At 34.4% G+C, this 19,361-nt stretch overlaps 3 protein-coding genes and 1 pseudogene across 3 annotated transcripts; 2 read left to right on the plus strand and 2 right to left on the minus strand.

The window, feature by feature from the left end:
• The first annotated feature begins 3,507 nt into the window (after positions 1–3,507).
• Positions 3,508–4,582, plus strand: LOC107061996 (zeatin O-glucosyltransferase-like). Its single transcript, XM_015312125.1, has 3 exons — positions 3,508–3,535; positions 3,975–4,225; positions 4,319–4,582. The coding sequence occupies exons 1-3, from the start codon at positions 3,508–3,510 to the stop codon at positions 4,580–4,582; spliced, it is 543 nt and encodes a 180-aa protein (XP_015167611.1).
• Positions 4,583–4,645: 63 nt separating this feature from the next.
• LOC107061997 (zeatin O-xylosyltransferase-like) lies at positions 4,646–5,134 on the plus strand. Its single transcript, XM_015312126.1, has one exon. The coding sequence runs from the start codon at positions 4,646–4,648 to the stop codon at positions 5,132–5,134; it is 489 nt and encodes a 162-aa protein (XP_015167612.1).
• A 1,106-nt stretch (positions 5,135–6,240) lies between these two features.
• LOC102596792 (uncharacterized aarF domain-containing protein kinase 1-like) lies at positions 6,241–8,196 on the minus strand (annotated as a pseudogene).
• A 1,635-nt stretch (positions 8,197–9,831) lies between these two features.
• On the minus strand, positions 9,832–19,291 carry LOC102597760 (zeatin O-xylosyltransferase-like). Its single transcript, XM_006354973.2, has 2 exons — positions 17,573–19,291; positions 9,832–10,365 (listed from the first exon to the last, which is right to left on the minus strand). Exons 1-2 carry the CDS (start codon positions 18,665–18,667, stop codon positions 9,976–9,978), a joined length of 1,485 nt encoding a protein of 494 aa, XP_006355035.1. The 5' UTR covers positions 18,668–19,291; the 3' UTR covers positions 9,832–9,975.
• Positions 19,292–19,361: the final 70 nt, after the last annotated feature.

Here is a 19,361-nt window from a genome sequence, read left to right on the forward strand (position 1 = left end):
ATATATATATATATTATCAAATAGCATATTTTATAAATATTTAAAAATCATCTCAAAAGATTTTGTTTTGATTAAACATTTGGTTAATTAGTTTAGTTATATAATAATTTACGTTCTTGAAATAATTAGTTTATAATTAAGTCAATTATTTTATTTCGTTAAAATTAAGAAGCTCATTAATTAATTTATATTAATTCGCCTTATTTAATCACTAGCCGAATTAACTAAACAAATTCAATTTGGCTAGATTGTTAACTCATTTCTCTAACCCATTTTATTGCAATTCTAGCCATTTATTCCCTCACCCTAACTCAATTTGCAAGACCAAGTCTTTGGCCTTTCCCTCAAATCAATTCAGCCCACCAATCACTCCAGCCCATTCTACTCCACAACCAGCGACAATATAATAATACATATGCATACCAAAACATTACCCATCAGCATACAACAACAATATCACCGACCAACTCACTTTTAAACCTCCCAAACCCGGCCCATTCTCAATCCCTCAAGTGACCCAGAACTTGTCTCCAATGTTCACAACGTCAAAACACACAGCGAGGCCACGCCGTCTTGATGATTGCTCAAAAACGACATCAACAACAACTTCAAACGACAACAAGTTAAGCAACGACGTCCACTTTTCACCAACGGTCTCAAACGGAGATAGACGGAAAGCAGTACACTGCGTTCCTGTCCTCGCAGTACTGTTCCAGCCGAGATTTTTGGCAAAAGTAGCTGCTGGAGCAGCCAGCAGAATTGTACTCGCGGCGTTAGGATGGAGCCACGTCGCGCCCAAGGACGAGTCTTTGATCCCAAGCGTCGATTTCCCCTTCCCTCTTTCGGAATGGGGCAAAAATCGCAAAAAAAGTATGTTTACCTTAATTGGTGAAAGATCTTTGGATTTGGAATTTCAATTTGGGCCTTTGTCCTCACCTGAAATCAGGTCTCCCCTCCATTTTTCGGAACCCTATTTCCTTGCTATATAATGGCCCTTATTCAGGAAAATGAGGAGGATTTTTTTTTTTGAGGTTGGGAAATTTTGGGTTTAGAGAAGATTTATTGGAAAGAAAGGTTGAAAGGAAATATAGAACCGACTAGCTTTAGAAAAGGAAAATACACTACAAATCTCCATCTATACTGATATATACAAGTGTCAGGATAGTTCGTCGACACCAAATAGACGGGAAATCCAGATTTTACTTAGTCTGTCTTCTCGTCCGCTTCTGCTTGCTTCGTCGGATTTCTCAAAGTTTTGGTTTCGGTGGTGGAAACTCGTCGTCGCTATTAAACTCATTCGTCTCAGTCGCTGCTTCAAAAGAGGTATAAATCACTCACCTCCCTTCGCATTTCGGAATTAAAAAATGTTATGAACTGTTAAGTCGAATGGTGAAGCAACATTTTCAGAATCAGTTTCCCGATTGACGCAGCTTAATCTTGTTCTGAGAACTGGCTGAATTTCTACCCTGTTTCGTTTGAGTTGTTTGATGTCCTCCTGATTTCGAATTTGAATACACTTGCCACATATTCGCATTTTCCTCACTGGTCACTCGTAGCTTGAGTTGTCTTCCCTCTTATTCGCGATTCCTTGTTTTAGACCTTATTTGTCTCAGCATAATATCGTAGTATTATCTATTCTTATATGACTTGACTGATTGTTTACATCCCATTTTGAATATTGGTTGTTTCATCCCTTCGAAGTTGGTCATTTTAGTCAAGCTTGGCATGCTCCTTTAAATTCGTATTCTCCAGTTATTATGCGTAGAATCTTCTATGGCTTGTCTCCTTGATGCCTACTTCCCGTATTCTCCAGTTATTATGTGTAGAATCTTCTATGGCTTGTCTCCTTGATGCCTACTTCTCTCAAAAATTAAGTTAGTGTTGGTAGACTTTCTAGTACGTTGATGTAAATGCCATGGTTTATTTGAAGTTTTGTTGGTGATGCTACTCTTTTAGAAGAGTTAGTTTAATCAAATGAAATATTGATCTGAGTAGGTCTCTAACATATTACATGCTAAAACAAAAATGTCTTTGTATTTGATATATATTCGTTTTAAATGACTTTGTATACTAGTTTGTTATCGAAACTCTTCCTGAGCGTAGCTTCAATTACTAGCAGAATTTTCGCTCTATTCAGTCTTAATTAGCTGCTTAATTCATGTCTTATAGTATGTGTCTTCCTCGGAAAAAAAAAGGGTTTTTTCTCTAGTATATAATATTCATAAGTGCACTCTGGCTCAACAGACTGTAAATAAATGTATACATTGGGGAATGGGTGAATTCATTTTCTCAAATTGGTTGCTGATCTAATCACCTATGTTGTTTATTTTATTATTATTGTATGGTGCCAATTTGATATCACTGTATGTTGGTCCATTTCGTTCCTAATGACAATTTATCTACATGCTTAAGTTATTTGATTGGTTTCAGTTATTTGGAAGCATGTTAGATGTCAGTAATATTTCCTTTCATTTTGTTATCCATGTGTTTAATTCCGCCTTAAGCTTTTATCTCTTCTGTGTTACGTGTTAAAGATCAGTTGTTACCAAAGTATTACTTGTTGCCAATTATTTTCACTCTAATTTTTATCTTCTTTTCTTGCATGTGAAATTTATCCGAGCTCACTATGAGCTCATCCCTCCCTTCGCATTTCGGAGAGCCATAAAGGCTTAATTTATCCTCTTCTGAGTCAGCCAGTGTTAAGAATCGACGAACAGGTCTCGGAGTTGAAAAAATACGGAGCATATCTGGAAAGTTGAAGGGATGGGACCAAAAAGCCCATCTTTTATTTTTTAGAAGTTATATTTTGTCAATTTGGGCCTAAGCCCTTGTCGTCTTACTCTTATTATTATTATTTTATTAGAAGGATAGGACAGGTATAAATGACTCAAATGGGCCAAAAGTCCAAAACGAAAATGGGCCCAAGCATTGGTCCAGGCGGACTGAAAAACCAAACTTGGGCCCAAACTTCCTTTCCTTATCTATTCAATTGCTACTATGTGTTTTATTGTTAAAATTAATCTTAAGATTCTAAAAGTTCAACTCCCCAAAAGAAAGCCGTTTTTGAATTGAAATTAAAACCAACTCATTCTTTAATTGACCTTAATATCTATTATATTTCACTTAAGTAAATGCTCTTATAATACTTTCCTTTCCCTTAAAAAATGATTTCAAGTTTCAAACTCTTTATTTTCGTAACTTAGTCGCGTATACTCAAGTTAATCTACTTTAGCCAAATAAGTTAATCGTCGGATAACCGCATTAGCGGATATTCTAGGTGCTTTAAAAACCTTCTTAGAATATTAATAGGAACCCCGAACCCCCTTTAAAATTTTCACTAGATTCCTGTTTTAATCTATTGGAAATAGTTTTTTCTTGATTTTTCTCAAAAAATTAAGTGGCGACTCTAAACCAGTCTAAAATATATTTTTCTTAATAAAACAATACATGCCTCAGTTATTAATGCATCAATATCAGTTTCAATATATATTTTCTAAATAAAACGGAATGGCGACTTCCGCTGGGGATTTGAATGGTTCTAACCTTAAGATTAACTTATTTGGCTATTTGTTTTAAATTGCTTACTTGTTTTAATTCTTGTAAATTATAAATTGTGACATTCATGGCACCCGATTCCGCCAAACGGCAAATAGATTGCATTAGGAAAAAAGGCGGTTACGTGGCTTACCACGGCTGTCCTTCAGAAAAAACACAAGTCGAATTTTTTGGAAGTGATAAACGAATAGTTGGCTTGTGGTCATCCAATGTCGTTTATTAGACTTCACCCCATTGTTTGTCCGACTCGGGTAACCGTCATTTCTAAACCAATTCTAGTCAACCTAGAGTAGAGCGAAACCAAATCCAAATCTAAGCATTAGCCTAAGACGGCTTAATACCCAAGGCGTATTAAGTCCATGGCTCGGCCACTCATAATCGTCAAGCTAGGATTCGAGCCAACGCCTTAAATCCTTCAGACATAGCCAAAGTCCACTTCCATGACCTTCCAACTCCTGAATTTGACTCACCATCACCTGACTTTAATGCCTTGAGCAAATTCCCATCACATCTTCAGCCATCGTGGGATGCTTCTATGCTTCTTCGCGAGCCCATTGCTTCTTTCTTACGCAATATCTCATCAAAAGCAAAACGAGTCATTGTTGTTCATGATCCTTTAATGTCTTATAATGCTCAGGATGTTTCTTCTTTGCCCAATGTTGAATCCTATGTATTTAACTGCATTTCAGTCTTCACTTTATTCCATTGGCTAAGCTTATCTGGTGGAATATCTATACAACATGAAGAAAATTTGCTTTAAAAGGTACCCTCCCTTGAAGGAATTATGGCAGATAAAGCCAGGGACTTTTCGACTTATCAGCATCAGTATATGGATATTAGATCAGGTGATATCCATAACACAAGCAAAGTAATTGAAGGCAAGTTACTTGATTTGTTGGAACAAGCAGAAACTAATCTGAACAAGAAGAAATGGGCAATTGGACCTGTTCTGCCTACTAAACTCGATCATATCTCAAATAGGAACGATATATGTTTGGAGTGGCTGAACAAACAACCTCCGAGATGAGTTGTTTTTATATCGTTTGGAACAACAATTTCCTTTTCTGATAGGGAAATCAAGGAGCTCGCGATGGGGTTAGAGCAGAGTAAACAGAGGTTCATATGGGTGTTGAGAGACGCCGATAGAGGAGATATCTTTGAAGGGGAAGCTAGAAAAGTTGAGTTGCCTGAAGGATTTGAGGAAAGAGTAAAAGAGGTCAGGTTAGTGGTAAGAGAATGGGCACCACAACCAGAAATCTTGGCTCATTCGTCTACAGGCGGGTTCATGAGTCATTGTGGATGGAATTCTTGCATAGAGAGTATAACTATGGGAGAGCCTATTGCTGCTTGGCCTATGCATTCTGATCAACCAATAAATGGTTTCTTCGTGACAGAAATACTGAAAACAGGCCTGCTTATTAGAGAATGGGAGAAACGCGAGGAGCTAGTAAGTGCATCCACTATTGAGAATGTCGTGAGGAAGTTGATGGCATCAGAAGAAGGTGACCTGATTAGAAAAAGAGCAGAAGAATTGGGAGAAGCTGTAAGGCAGTCCACAGAGAAAGGGGGAGCTTCTTGAATAGAGTTGGATTCTTTCATCGCGCATATCACAAGATAGACTTGATTTTCAAGTATTTCTGTTACTTCTCACTTCAAGAAACTGCATCAGATGTTGTATTTGTATATGTGCATATGACTTTCATGTACCTTCATCCAAACCATTTGAGAACAATCATCACTCATAGTCACAAAGTACTAAGTATCCTTCTCTAAGAAATCAAAAATTAGATGTCTTCAATTGTATCATTGTCATTAGAACTAATATCATGTTGAGAAAGAAGAGACCATCATAATTACATTGAAATAGCTATAGATTTACAGCACTATACGAACGTTAAGAAGCACGGTCCTCTCTTCCAATTATAATAAGATGTAAATAGGAGGTATAGCAACCCTCAATGAGCTTTAACAGTCATCTGGACATGCGTCACAAGGACAAATACAGTTGGGATGATCGCGTTCACAGGTATTTAATTAGCAATTTTCTTGGTTTTCATGTGTCGTTTTTCATCACTCATTGTGAGCCAGAAGATGGTAACTGTGATTCATCCCATTCCCATGGCAGCACAGCTGCAAAAGAACTCACCCCCATCGTACAGAAACACTTCTGTTTCTCATCTTCCCAAGCTAGTGCCTTGTTAATCAAACCGCCAATGATAACTGAGCGTAAAAAGCCATTGACTTCCATTTCTACCGATGATGATCCAGGATTAAATGACATCATTGAAGAAGCTAGAGTAGAATACCTGGAATCTTAAGTCATTGTAGTTCTTGCTCTTTCTGCGATAACTGATTGTGACAAAGCACTTCCAGATTGCTTTTCCATGGCCTTATTTATCATCAGTCACATTACTGCAGCCTCTAGCAGTATATGTTAAAGCAACAACATCATAACTCCGATAATAAGCTATCAAATGGTGCTTAATAAGGCACTATTCTACCGATTTTCCCTCGGTATAATTCTTGGGTATTGTCATCAAGCCCAAACCCACTGTGAGCTTAATGACCAATATATATTCTCGACCACAGCAAATTTAAATTCTACAAACAGCATATGGTGGTGAGAGTCAGAAATCTAGTTGTGTTCTACTGAGTGCAGTTAAGACAACAGGTCACAACTCACAAGTTTCTAATGTGAAAGATTGGCTAAAATATTGTTGAAAAGTACTTGTTGTAATTGGTAAAAATCATGTCTATATAGTTGCGTTAACAAGAAGATACAACATTAACAAATGCTTGAACGGAAATCAACTTTTTTATGTAGGGCAATCCCTACTTGTGCTGGCAGATAATAGAATATGATGCCAATGAGAGAAAAGATCCAATAGTTTTTGGAGGAGAAAAAATTACTATAAAATTGCAATTGACTTTACAGGTTTTCGTCTAGTTTTAGACTACACATGAGACATTACACAACACTTTAAGATGATCGGATTGAGTTCGTAGAAACAGACTTTCCTCTCTAGAGTTATACTGTACCACCTAGAGACATTTGTTTAGGAAAGCTTCTTAAGAAGTGAATGAATGTAAATGAGACAATTTCTTCACTATTACAACTGGCTAGACTTAATTATGCGGTCAATAAAGGACGGTACAAGCTCCTTACCACAAAACCAGCTGAGGCAAGTAAATCTTTAAACCTCCTAGTTGACGTGTGTTTGATGTTTTCTAGCCATGAAACAAGCCCCAATATCCCAAACAGGAGTCTTAGTTGGATGAATCGGAGGCAAATCTTGAATCTAAAGAGCAAAACTCCTATGGCAGAATCAGATTTAGAGTCAGCCTTCAATGAAAGTCCATATAGTGCATACTCAGCATATGCTAGTAACCTGACTCTCAAGGGAGCACCCAATTTGTTCGTCAGGGATCTTAGGAGCCCATCGGTCCGCAATACTGTGAGAAAATCGGTAGGCAGAGATTCCATGAAGGAAGATATATCCTCCATTTTAAGAGACTTCAATTCCTGCTCAAGGTTCTTCCTTTCTTCAACAGACATTCCTTCCCCGAGTGCGGACTTACTGTCAATAGTTCTTCCTGTAAATATGACAGGGAAGTATCTTGAGTACTTTCCAACACCAAAATATTCTCCTATCTCCTGGATTTTGGCTGAGTCCTTAACTACCAAACCCTCCCAAAGCTCGCAATACTTCAATCTGAAATCCTCATTCAACTGTTTACAAATCCCGAAATCCAACAACACTAACGAAAATCCATTCTTCCCTTCAGGAGAAACCAATATATTACCAGGATGTAAATCCCCATGAAGAAAACCATGAACAAAAATCATTTCTGCAAATACTTCTGCCAAACTTTTCGCAACCTTGACTTCACTAATTCCTCTTTCCTTCAGAAACTCCAAATCATCAACTTTACGACCTCTGAAAACTCCATCGTCATAACCTGCCTTGCCGTAAAATCCCAAAACACATTTGGAACCCTAACCATAGAATTATCCTTAAAATTTTCCCTAATCCTCTCCAAATTTTTAGCCTCTGCAATAAAATCAAGCTCAGAAGCAATAGATTTTTCAAATTCCGTTACAAGCCATTGAAACCTATATCCAGCGAAGATCCATCCAACTGATTTCGACAACAAAGACATAGTTACTAGATCAAATTTCATTTGATACTCCAATCCAGGATACTGCACCTTCACCGCCACTTCCTGACGGTCTTTTACTAAAACAGCATGGTGTACTTGAGCAATAGATGCAGCAGCAACCGGAACCTCATCGAAGGAGAAAAAAAACTCCGATAAACAACTTAAACCTAAATTACTAACTAACACATGTTTAATCGATTCAAACTGAAAAGGAATAGCATGATCCTGTAATGAAGAAAGTGTTGTTGAGTATTCTTTTGGTACTTGCCTAATGGCAGCAACAAACTGACCTGCTTTGATGTAAATACCTTTATTTGCTTCCCACATCGTTAAAATTCTCTTTGCTGATCGTAGATGTAGTTCGGAGAGAGTAAGGCGATAGTCGTAGGTGTGAGGATTGAGTCTGTATAGTGAGAACTTGTAGTCGATGACAGTGGAAGTGATGGTGAAGAGAGCTCGGGAGGAGCTAACGACGCTGTTGATGAATTTATGTTATGGTACAGCACAATTTTACTGATGGGATGGCTTTGGGAAGTGCATTCCTCCTTCATGGATCAGTTGGTGGGTGGTCAAGGACTTTGTTTCTTCTCGCACATGAGCTCCCTCAAGATTGAACCATGTTGTGTTATGCACTGGTCAGTATTAATGGATCAATATTCTGCTGTTCTTATTGCATTTGATTGAACCATGTTGTGTTATGCTATGTAGACATTGACATTGGGACAGGATTCTGGTCATTCGTCATTAATTAAATAATATTATTGAACAACATATTCTGTGAATTAATTTGAAAGTTGAAAAGACTTTTATCACTTAATTAGGAAATCTGAGAGGACATGTGAAAAATGAAAAGACTATATATAACCAGTTATGTATGAAATTTAAAGGGTTACGTCACTATAAATAGGCTTATATCCTCCATTTTATGGAATTCAAATGGGCACATCAGAATCATGACAGAAATACACTCATATTGATCATCTTTTGGATTGTCACAAAGAGGAAGTTTTCCAGCCTGGGTGGAATCCAAAGAATGAAATCATCTTATTAGCTTCTTGTTGCCTTGGTAGTAGAATCACAGTTTGGGATCGATGAAGAACAAACTCCAGATTGAGTAACATGCAAAATTTCAGATTTGTCATGACACGCACCCATGTGAAGATTGGGTCGCCGTTAGTGTTGCGGAGGATAATATATAGTATTACAAATCTAGCATATGGCTTAAAACATCTACCACTTTGAAGATGACCTGCCTGGTTGTAAATTATTAGCAAAATTAAAATGAAACTTTTTGTGAGTCGCTATGAGTTGTAAACTTTTTTGTTATTGGCCTTGATTGCCAAATAGCAATTAGCTTTAGAAAATAAAGGTTGTTCATTTTTGTTAAAGTTTGTTCATCGCTTATATATATGCAAATTATTTTTAAATTTATACCAAACAAATATAATTTTAATGACATATAAAATAGAAATATGTATAACCCTCACCTTGATTGTTAAAGCCAATTATAGATATTAAAATAAGGCATCGAGGCAAACTAAAAAGTACAACAAGGTATTTAAGGCTTTTCATGCGACAAAAACATTTTCTTCAATGACCTAACTGAATAAATCAACATTAATTATTTTCATAACTCAGTTATAGAACTTAAAAATAATAATATGTTTTTTTAAACTTATCTACTCAATGATATGGGATGCACGCGCAAAGCACGTACCTAGAAACTAGTGTAATGAAATACAGCAGTGTACAATTTGCATCGTTGCATATTCTCCTTTTTCTTTGTGTTATGTTGTTTCATATTCATAATCATAAGTATACACGTCTAGACACCTCAACTCATCAGTCGTCTCCTTTGTGTCAGTTGTACACTCCAACTTACAAAATGATCATCTAAACACTTCCAAGATTTAGAGTGTCACTTTAGCATCGGGTGTTCACAAGACACAGTGGAGACAGGTTGAAGTATTTAGTTGTCAATTGAGGTGTTTAGATGTATACTCTCAAAGTCAAGTTTGAGTATCTGTATTAGAACCAGATTAAGTTATGCTTTTCAGTGAGAGAAATACAAAGAAATCATCTCACTGAGCCATAAAAAATTTCAGATACTGAACATTCAAAGATCAAAGAAATATAAGGTAGCATATATTAGTCTGAGCCAAGAAGCTGATAAATAACAAGTTTAAAAGAAAATAGAAAAGTAACCAAACTGCTTGAAAAGAGAACATTCAAAGAAGAAAGAGCTAGAAAGAAACCAGTCTATCTTGTGATATGCGCGATGAAAGAATCCAACTCTATTTGAGAAGCTCCCCCTTTCTCTGTGGACTGTCTTACAGCTTCTCCCAATTCTTCTGCTCTTTTTCTAATCAGGTTACCTTCTTCTGATGCCATCAACTTCCTCACGACATTCTCAATAGTGAATGCACTTACTACATCCTCGCGTTTCCCCCAATCTCTAACAAGCAGGCCTATTTTCAATATATCTGTCACCAAGAAACCATTTATTGGTTGATCAGAGTGCATAGGCCAAGCAGCTATAGACACTCCCATAGTAATACTCTCTAAGCAAGAGTTCCAATCACAATGACTCATGAACCCGCTTGTAGACGAATGAGCCAAGATTTCTGGTTGTGGTGCCCATTCTCTTACCACTAACCCAACCCCTTCTACTCTTTCCTCAAATCCTTCAGGCAATTCAACTTTTCTATCTTCCCCTTTAAAGATATCTCCTCTATCGGCATCTCTCAGCACCCATATAAACCTCTGTTTACTCTGCTCTAATCTCATCACGAGCTCCTTGATTTGTCTATTAGAAAATGAAGTTGTTGTTCCAAAAGATACATAAAGAACTGATCTTGGAGGTTGTTTGTTCAGCCAATCCAAACATATATTCGAGATGTAATCGAGTTTAGTAGGCAGAATAGGTCCAATTGCCCATTGTTTCTTGTTCAGACTAATTTCTGCTTGTTCCATCAAATCAATATACTTGCTTTCAATTACTTTACTTGTATTATGGATATCACCTGATCTAATATCCATATATGGATGTTGAGAATCTGACAAGTCCATAGCTTCATCTGTTGTAACTCCTTCAAAGGAGTATAGCTTTTTAAGCAATTCTTCTTCATGTTGGCCAGAAATCTTTAAAAATAAGCACATCATAATATAGCATGAGAAAACTGAAATGCAGTTAAATATATAGGATTCAGCATTGAGCAAAGAAGAAACATCTTGAACATTGTAAGACATCATAGGATCATGAACAACGATGACTCGTCTTACTTTTGATGAAATATTGCGTATGAAAGAAGCAATGGGATCGCGAAGAAGCATAGAAACATCCCATACTGTCTCAAGATTTGATGAGGATATTAGTTCAGGATTTGGAAGGTCATGGAAGTGAAGTTTGGCTATGTTTGAAGGATTTAATGTGTTAGCTTGAATCCTGGCTTGATGATTATGTGTTGCCAATCCAACATAGTAGACAGGAAGTTGATAGGAGGAGATTAAACATGAAAGTTGGAGAAGTTGGTTAAGATGGCCTTGAGATGGAAATGGAACCATAACTATAGCTACTTCATCTTGTTTCAGTTTGCTAAATTCATGGTTTTCTACTTGTGTCATGGCTAATACCAGGGCTATCAATATTCAATATACAAGGTAAACAACTTTGAAGTTTGTTCAATCTTTTGTAGAAGTTGTTGAAGTGAGTGTGTGTATATATACTAGTTGGTAAAGGCGTCGTAAAATTCTTTAAGGTTGTGTGTTCAAGTCCTACCAGCTTCATAATTATACTCATTTTCTTACTACAATCGTCGACACCCTTAAAAACAATTTTGGGTCCGCTATTGTGTGTATGTATGTAAGACGTTGTCCCAATTTATGTGGTGCTTTTCGTTTTTCGAGAGTCAAACAATTTAAGTTTGATCAGAAATTTAAGCTTTTCTATTTTTTTTGAAATGAAATTTATATATTTGTAAATTAAGTAAAAAGTACTATAAGTCACAATAATTGTCAAATTAAAATAATTAAAAGATAAATAAAAAATTTAGAATCAAAGATAAACTTGTTTGAATATCAAAATTTGAAAAGTGTCACATGAAGAGTATTATTTTTGAATTATTGGATCTAGGGTATTGTATACTCCGTACTACTACAAAGATTTGGAGACGTGGCAAAAAAAAATATGTGGTGCACATGTTTTGGAGTTTTGCATGAATGTTCACGTGAAAAGACTAAAAGCTTATTTTAACAAAATATCTTAAAAAGTTGATCGACTTATTTGACCTTTTTAAGTTCAAAATTTTCCTCCATATGAAAAATTACTATAAGATATAAATGTAATTTTATATTACGATTAAACAAAACATTTTTCTATTAGGACTAAATTCATTGCAGAATACATATTATCCTACTAATAATAGGATCATAACATTAAATCTATTTCAAGCAAATTAAAAATAGGAAATTGCTACACGTTTAGGGGTCGTTTGGTAGGCTGCATTAAAATAAATAATCCATGTATTATATATGGTATTATTTAGTACTATGTTTGGTAAGAATTTGGGCATATGTATAACTAATTCATGGATTAGTTATACCTCCTACATGATATTATAGTGTGTAATACTAATACCTTCCATTTGGAGGTATTAGTAATACATTAGATATAATACCATGGGATAAGTCTATGTAAAAACAAAAATATCTCTCAAATCATTTTTAATTATTTTTATTTATTTTCTTGATTTTATGTTTTATATTTGTACTAGTAAATTTATTTAAATAAATTAGCTTACAAAATTATTTAGAGAAAAGTTGTTTTGTTACTACATAAATCCAACACAAATTAATACAATATTTGAAATATGAGTTTGCTTTAAACATTTAACTAATTAAAAGGGCAATATTTGTGTGGTTTTCTAAATTATTTGTATTTGAACAATTTATAAGATTGCATACATATTAAAACTATAACTTGCAATTTTTATGTGGAAATATAGATGATTTATTCAGTTTTACTATTGTTTACGTCTTTTCAATTTTAAAAGTTCATAGTTTATCTTCTTTTTTTTAAATTAAAAATTGACATTTTGTAAGTAATCAATTTACTAAGATGACAATTATTATCCTCAAATAATTTAAGTGAAAAAAAAGGCAAACATGACAACAAAATTGTTCTTCTCATAGCTAGTTAGAAGGCCATAAAAAATAATATTGTCCGGCAATTATTTACCTTAACCTAATTACATAACAATTCAAGGATATAATTGGAAAGGAGTTATTTTATGAAGTCTTAACCCAATTCCAAAATGGGGTTGGAACCAATGAACCAAACACTTGATAAAAATAAATTTTGCATTACTAATTTCTGCACTATTAATCACTGCATTACTAATGCCAATAATAATAATCCCTGCATTATTTATTTTTATACCAAGCGACCGTTAATATTTATTTCAATCAATTTTCACGCACCTCATTGATAAATGGCTGATAAATTGTTACACGTTTAATATTTATTTCAATCAGCACATCATTTATAATCTGGTGGCATGTCAATTCTACTTTATTATTATTATTTGGATTTGGATAAAGCTGGGGGACATTGTCATATGGACTAGTAATGCTGACACATTCTAATTTTGTTTTATTTTATTTTTATTTATATATAATAGAATTCACGAGAAGAATATTTTGATAGGACATATAAGCCATTAGGTAAATATTGATTGGTTTTTGGGTCCAATAAAGAAAAGGTACAATCTTAAAGAAAGAAGATACAAAGACTCAAGGAAAGAAAAAGTAGGAAGTTACGAAAATGCCCTTGTCATACAAGAAGGCATGTTGATAAAGACATGCCTGCTTGTAGACTCTTCTAATAAGTAGTCAAATCAAAATAATTACGAATTAGAAAATATTGCTAAAAAAGAAAACCAGACAATTAATACGAAAATCAACGCACAAGAATAATTTTAAAAAAATTGTAACAACGACATATGGTAACAAATGTCGAAGAGCAAGACACTACGGAGTCGTTTGGTACAAAGATTAATAATGCAGTGATTAGTAATACTGGGATTAATAATGCAAGGATTAATAGTGCAGAGATTAGTAATGCAGAAATTATTTTTATTAACTGTTTGGTTCATTATTTCCCACATCATCTTGTGTTTGGATTAAAACTTTATAAAAAAATTCTTTCCAACTATACCCTTAAATTATTATGCAATTGGGTTAAGGTATATAATTGCCGGACAATATTATTTTTTTATGGCATTCTAACTAGTTATGAGAAGAACAATTTTGTTGTCATGTTTGCCTTTTTTTTCACTTAAATTATTTGAGGATAAATAATTCATCTTAGTAAATTGATCACTTATAAAATGTCAATTTTCAATTTTTTTAAAAAGATAAACTATCAGCTTTTAAAATTGAAAAGACTGTAAAGAATAGTAAAATTGAATAAATCATCTACATTTACACATAAAAATTGCAAGTTGTAATTTTAATATGTATTCAATTTATAAATTGTTCAAAATACAAATAATTAGAAAAACGTATATATATATAACGTCATGTGGTGATATATTTGTTTTTTTAATTAGTTAATGTTAAATAACTCACATTTCAAATATTGTATTAATTTGTATTGAATTTATTTAGTAACAAACAACTCTCTCTAAATAATTTGTAAGCTAATTTATTTAAATAAATTTACTAGTACAAATATAAAACATAAAATCAAGAAAATATACAAAATAATTAAAATGATTTATTTTTGTCTTTACATAGACTTATCCCATGGTATTATATCTCATGTATTACTAATACCTCCAAATGGAAGGTATTAGAAATACATCCTATAATACCATGTAGAAGGTATAAGTAATCCATGAATTAGTTATACATAGACCCAATTTCCTACCAAACATAGTACTAAATAATACCATACATAATACATGGAATATTTGTTTTAATGCGGCCTACCAAACGACCCTACATGAATAACACTAATACTACAACATACATGCATGGTGCTTTGGACTATCTCATGTTGAAAATTAAGCGCAAAAATATCAATTACAGTAAAACCTCACTAAATTAATACTCAGTTAATTAATAATCTCTCTAAGATAATAGTTTCCTCTGATCCCGACTTGGGCCAATGGAAAAAATCACTCATTTCGATAAGATAATAAAATTTTCAGAAGATCCCTATATAAATATATGGTCTCATTAATATTATAAATTAATAATTCTTTAAAAGTACAAATATATCTGAGAAAATTCAGTGAAATATGATTCTATTTTGTTCTTTATTTGTTAAAATTTAAATCTTGTTGAAGCTCATCTCTAATTATGCAAGTGTTTCCTTACGCATAATGGATTGCAAAGGTATTGTATCATCTTCAACTTTATCAACAACATTGTTTTTCCAATGATATCAATAATTTGTTCTAAGCTCTGGACCTCTGGACATGTAACGTCCATTTTATTGCAGTAACCGAGATCTTTAATCATGACCTCAAATTCATGAATGACGTTTTCACAAGTGGATTCTTTGAGATTTCGTCCCTGAACAATTTTTTCGGTGTCGAAACACTTTTTAAATCAATAAATATTAATTTATCGATTAAATAGTATCTCTACAAAATAATAATATTCCATGGTCCCACCTATATTAATTTAGAGAGGTTTTACTGTACCTACTAACATTTTACCCCAATCCGCAACCTTTGTACCCTCTTATCTAAGGTCATATCCTTAGTCAGGGGCGTATCTAGAGGGGGTGTCGTGGGTTCACGTGAACTCATGTTCCCCTCTCTAGATCATATATAGTAGTGTTATCTTTTTTTAAAAAATATTTAAATTTAATTGTGTGAAGCCACGTTCAAAGTATCATATAAGAATACGATGATGAGTGGGTGCACCTCTCTAAGTGAAAATAATAATTTAAATCTTTTATCTATCTCATCCTTTTGAGTAACACCTCTCTAAGTGATTATCAGTTATACTTTTGGTGTTTCAACTATTTTTTCTTTTGTTTTTTCCTTCAAGTTTTCAAAATTTTCAAGTGTGTAACATTAAAAATTCCTAAAAGTTTTAGCACTATAATATTTTATATAATTAAATGAAATGTGTGTTTTAAAATTATTATATATTTTGGACCTATAATTTTTATAATCTAATGGTTCATATTAAGAACCAAAAAGTCAAATTGATCAAATTTATATTTAAGATGCATTTTTTCGTAACCGTGCACCCAGTTTACCGAAATTCTGGATACGCCTCCGTCCTTAGTGAGCAGTTAGTGTAATTATAAAATAGGAATATTAAATTTTCTAATACCATCTTTTCCTATACTATTAAAATTGGTGTCTAATACAGTAACATTTTTGTACCGCATTAAACAAATATGATGTAATTACAAGTAATATTACCTAACTTCTTTTTTGTATGAATAGTTTAGTGTTATGTCACATTAATATTATAAATTTTTGAAAATATTAAATATTTTTGTCTATTATAGGATCTTTTAAATAAAGGGTAAATTCAAACAACATTTCTAAGTGCTTTTAATATCGTATAGATAAATAGATATTATTTAAATGTAAGTGTTTTGCTAATGTGTATCGTGTTAATTGATAAAAAATATATATAAAAAAAAACATTGTGTTAATGTTATATTATTAAATACAAAACTTTAACCATGTTACCTTACAAAAAACCATTTTTTGGTTGGTCAAACTACATAGGCCAAGCTGCTATTGGCACTCCCATACTAATGCTCTCTAAGAAAGACTACCATCCAGAGTGACTCATGAACCCGCCTGTTGACGAGTAAGCCAAGATTCCCCCAAATCCTTGGGAGGTCATGAAAGTGAATCTTGGCTATGTCTGAAGGATTTAAGGCGTTGGCTCGAACCCTGACCTGATTGTTGTTGTTGACAAAGCCTGACCTGATTTCTTAACATGGAATTTAACTCCACCTATATGAGTTCATTCACATTGCCAGCTCCACACACAGATAAAGGAGGAGGGTTGTCGAGGGTCAATCGAAACAACCTATCTACCCCATAAAGGTAGATAGCTACTTCATCTTGTTTCAACTTGTTAAGTTCATGGTTTGGTAAATTCTCACAGCTACACAAGGAAGAATAAAAAGAGAATTTCGTTCTTCTGTCGTATCCTCCCTGTCTCCTGATTGAGCATTTGTCATGGTACATAAAAGCTTATATAATCAACTTTTTTGTATTTCTTCAAGGTAATGACTCTGAAGTCTATGAGAATGAACAAAATTAAACAGAAGATGGACTTGTAAAGTGATATACCATCCATAAAGGTTGTTATTGAAATGCTTATAAATTGAATAAAAGTAAACACAAACAAGTACTTAATTAAACAAAAGACATACATCCACAATTGGTGGACTCAATTCTAGTTAAGCAAAACACAAACAAGTCTATCTTGTGATATGTGCGATGAAAGAATCCAACTCTATTCGAGAAGTACCCCCTTTCTCTGTGGACTGCCTTACAGCTTCTCCCAATTCTTCTGCTCTTTTTCTAATCACATTGCCTTCTTCTGATGCCATCAACTTCCTCACAACATTCTCAATGGTGGATGCATTCACCAACTCCTCGCGTTTCTCCCACTCCCTCACAATCAGGCCTATTTTTAGCACTTCTGTCACCAAGAAACCATTTCTTGGTTGATCAGAGTGCATAGGCCAAGCAGCTATAGGCACTCCCATAGTAATACTCTCTATACAAGAATTCCATCCACAATGACTCATGAACCCGCCTGTAGACGAATGAGCCAATATTTCTGGTTGTGGTGCCCATTCTCTTACCACTAAGCCTACATCTTTTAATCTCTCCTCAAACCCTTCTGGTAGTTCAACTCTTCTATCTTCCCCTTTAAAGATATCTCCTCTATCGGCATCTCTCAACACCCATATGAACTTCTGTTTGCTTTGTTCTAATCCCATCGCGAGCTCCTTGATTTCTCTATCAGAAAATGAAGTTGTTGTTCCAAAAGATATATAAAGTACTGATCTTGGAGGTTGTTTGTTAAGCCAATCCAAACATATATTCTCCCTATTCGAGATATGATCGAATTTAGTAGGCAGAATAGGTCCAATTGCCCATTGTTTCTTGTTCAGATTAAGTTCTGCTTGTTCCAGCAAATCAAGATACTTGCCTTCAATTACTCTGCTTGTATTATTAAGATCACCTGATCGAATATCTAGATAGTGTTGCTGAGAAGCTGATAAGTCCCTGATTTCATCTGTCATAATTCCTTCAAGGGAGGGTAGCTTTTTAAGCAATTCTTCTTCATGTTGATCAGACATCCCAAAAAATAAGCTTATCAAACTGTAGGAAGTTAAAGCTGAAATGCAATTAAACATATAGGATTCAGCATTGGGCAAAGAAGAAACATCGTGAACATTATATGACATTAAAGGATCATGAACAACAATGACTCGTCTTGATTTTGATGAAATATCGCGTAAGAAAGAAGCAATGGGCTCGCGAAGAAGCATAGAGGCATTCCATGATGGCTGAAGATGTGATGGGAATTTGCTCAAGGCATTAAAATCAGGTGATGGTGAGGCAAATTCAGGAGTTGGGATGTCATGGAAGTGAACTTTGGCTATGTCTGAAGGATTTAAGGAGTTGGCTCGAATCCTAGCTTGACGATTATGTGTGGCCGAGCCAACATAGTAGACAGGAAGACCATAGGAGGAGATTAAACATGAAAGTTGGAGAAGTTGGTTAAGATGGCCTTGAGCTGGAAATGGAACCATAACTATAGCTACTTCATCTTGTTTTAGTTTGCTAAATTCATGGTTTAGTAAATTCTCATCGCTACACATGGACGCGGAGTTTTGTACTTGTGTTGTATCCTCCCTGTGATAGGTAGAAGCAGGCTTATCTATATTCATCCTTTTGTATTTCTTCAAGGTATCAACTTTGAATTCTATGAGAACTGATGAACAGAAGTAAACACATGTAAGACTTGGAAATTTCGATTAACCATCTATAAAAGATGTTCTTGAAGTGTTTGTAGATTGAACAAAGGTTACCAGAAACACGCCATTTTCGTTCAAATTATAGCAAATTCAATCAAAATCCCTTTGAATAACTCGAATCATGTGTCAGCGTGTGAGTGAGTATGTATGTATGTAATAGGATAAAATAGGAAATCCAAACCTTTGGAAATGTGTGAAGATAAGAGGATAAGAGCAAATTCAGACCTTTGAAATGTTTGCTTGTGTGAAAGGAAGAGATATCCTGATCATTATAGGACATTAAAAAATCATGAACGACAACAATTCGTCTTGCTTGAGACAAAATGTCCCTAAAGAAGGAAGCAATGGACTCGCGAAGATGCATACAAGTGTCCCAAATCAAGGGGATCTTGGCTATGTTCGAAGGATTTAAGGCGTTGGCTCGAACCCTGGCCTGATGGTTGTAGTCTGATTATAACATGAAAAATCGATCCCATAAGAAAATATAGTATTATAGAGGGGTCTGACTATACATCTGTGTATATAATAACTTGGATAAAACAACTTGACTTTGTAATAGCATGACACGAAACATTTTTTTGGTCAGACTTCTTATTGAGCGTAACGA

This window comes from Solanum tuberosum, unplaced genomic scaffold (assembly GCF_000226075.1).
Source record: "Solanum tuberosum cultivar DM 1-3 516 R44 unplaced genomic scaffold, SolTub_3.0 scf00189, whole genome shotgun sequence".
NCBI lineage: Eukaryota > Viridiplantae > Streptophyta > Magnoliopsida > Solanales > Solanaceae > Solanum > Solanum tuberosum.

Bases quoted from the DNA above. Each gene is read 5' to 3' on its own strand.
- LOC102597760 (XM_006354973.2), bottom strand. From the start codon at position 18,667: ATGAATATAGATAAGCCTGCTTCTACCTATCACAGGGAGGATACAACA. The intron at 10,366-17,572 runs GTAAGAGAATGG...GTTGGGTTAGTG, and splicing joins TAAAAGATGTAGGCTTAGTG to GTAAGAGAATGGGCACCACA.
- LOC107061997 (XM_015312126.1), top strand. From the start codon at position 4,646: ATGGGGTTAGAGCAGAGTAAACAGAGGTTCATATGGGTGTTGAGAGAC.
- LOC107061996 (XM_015312125.1), top strand. From the start codon at position 3,508: ATGGCGACTTCCGCTGGGGATTTGAATG. The intron at 3,536-3,974 runs GTTCTAACCTTA...TAAATCCTTCAG, and splicing joins TTCCGCTGGGGATTTGAATG to ACATAGCCAAAGTCCACTTC. The intron at 4,226-4,318 runs GTATTTAACTGC...TTGCTTTAAAAG, and splicing joins TGCCCAATGTTGAATCCTAT to GTACCCTCCCTTGAAGGAAT.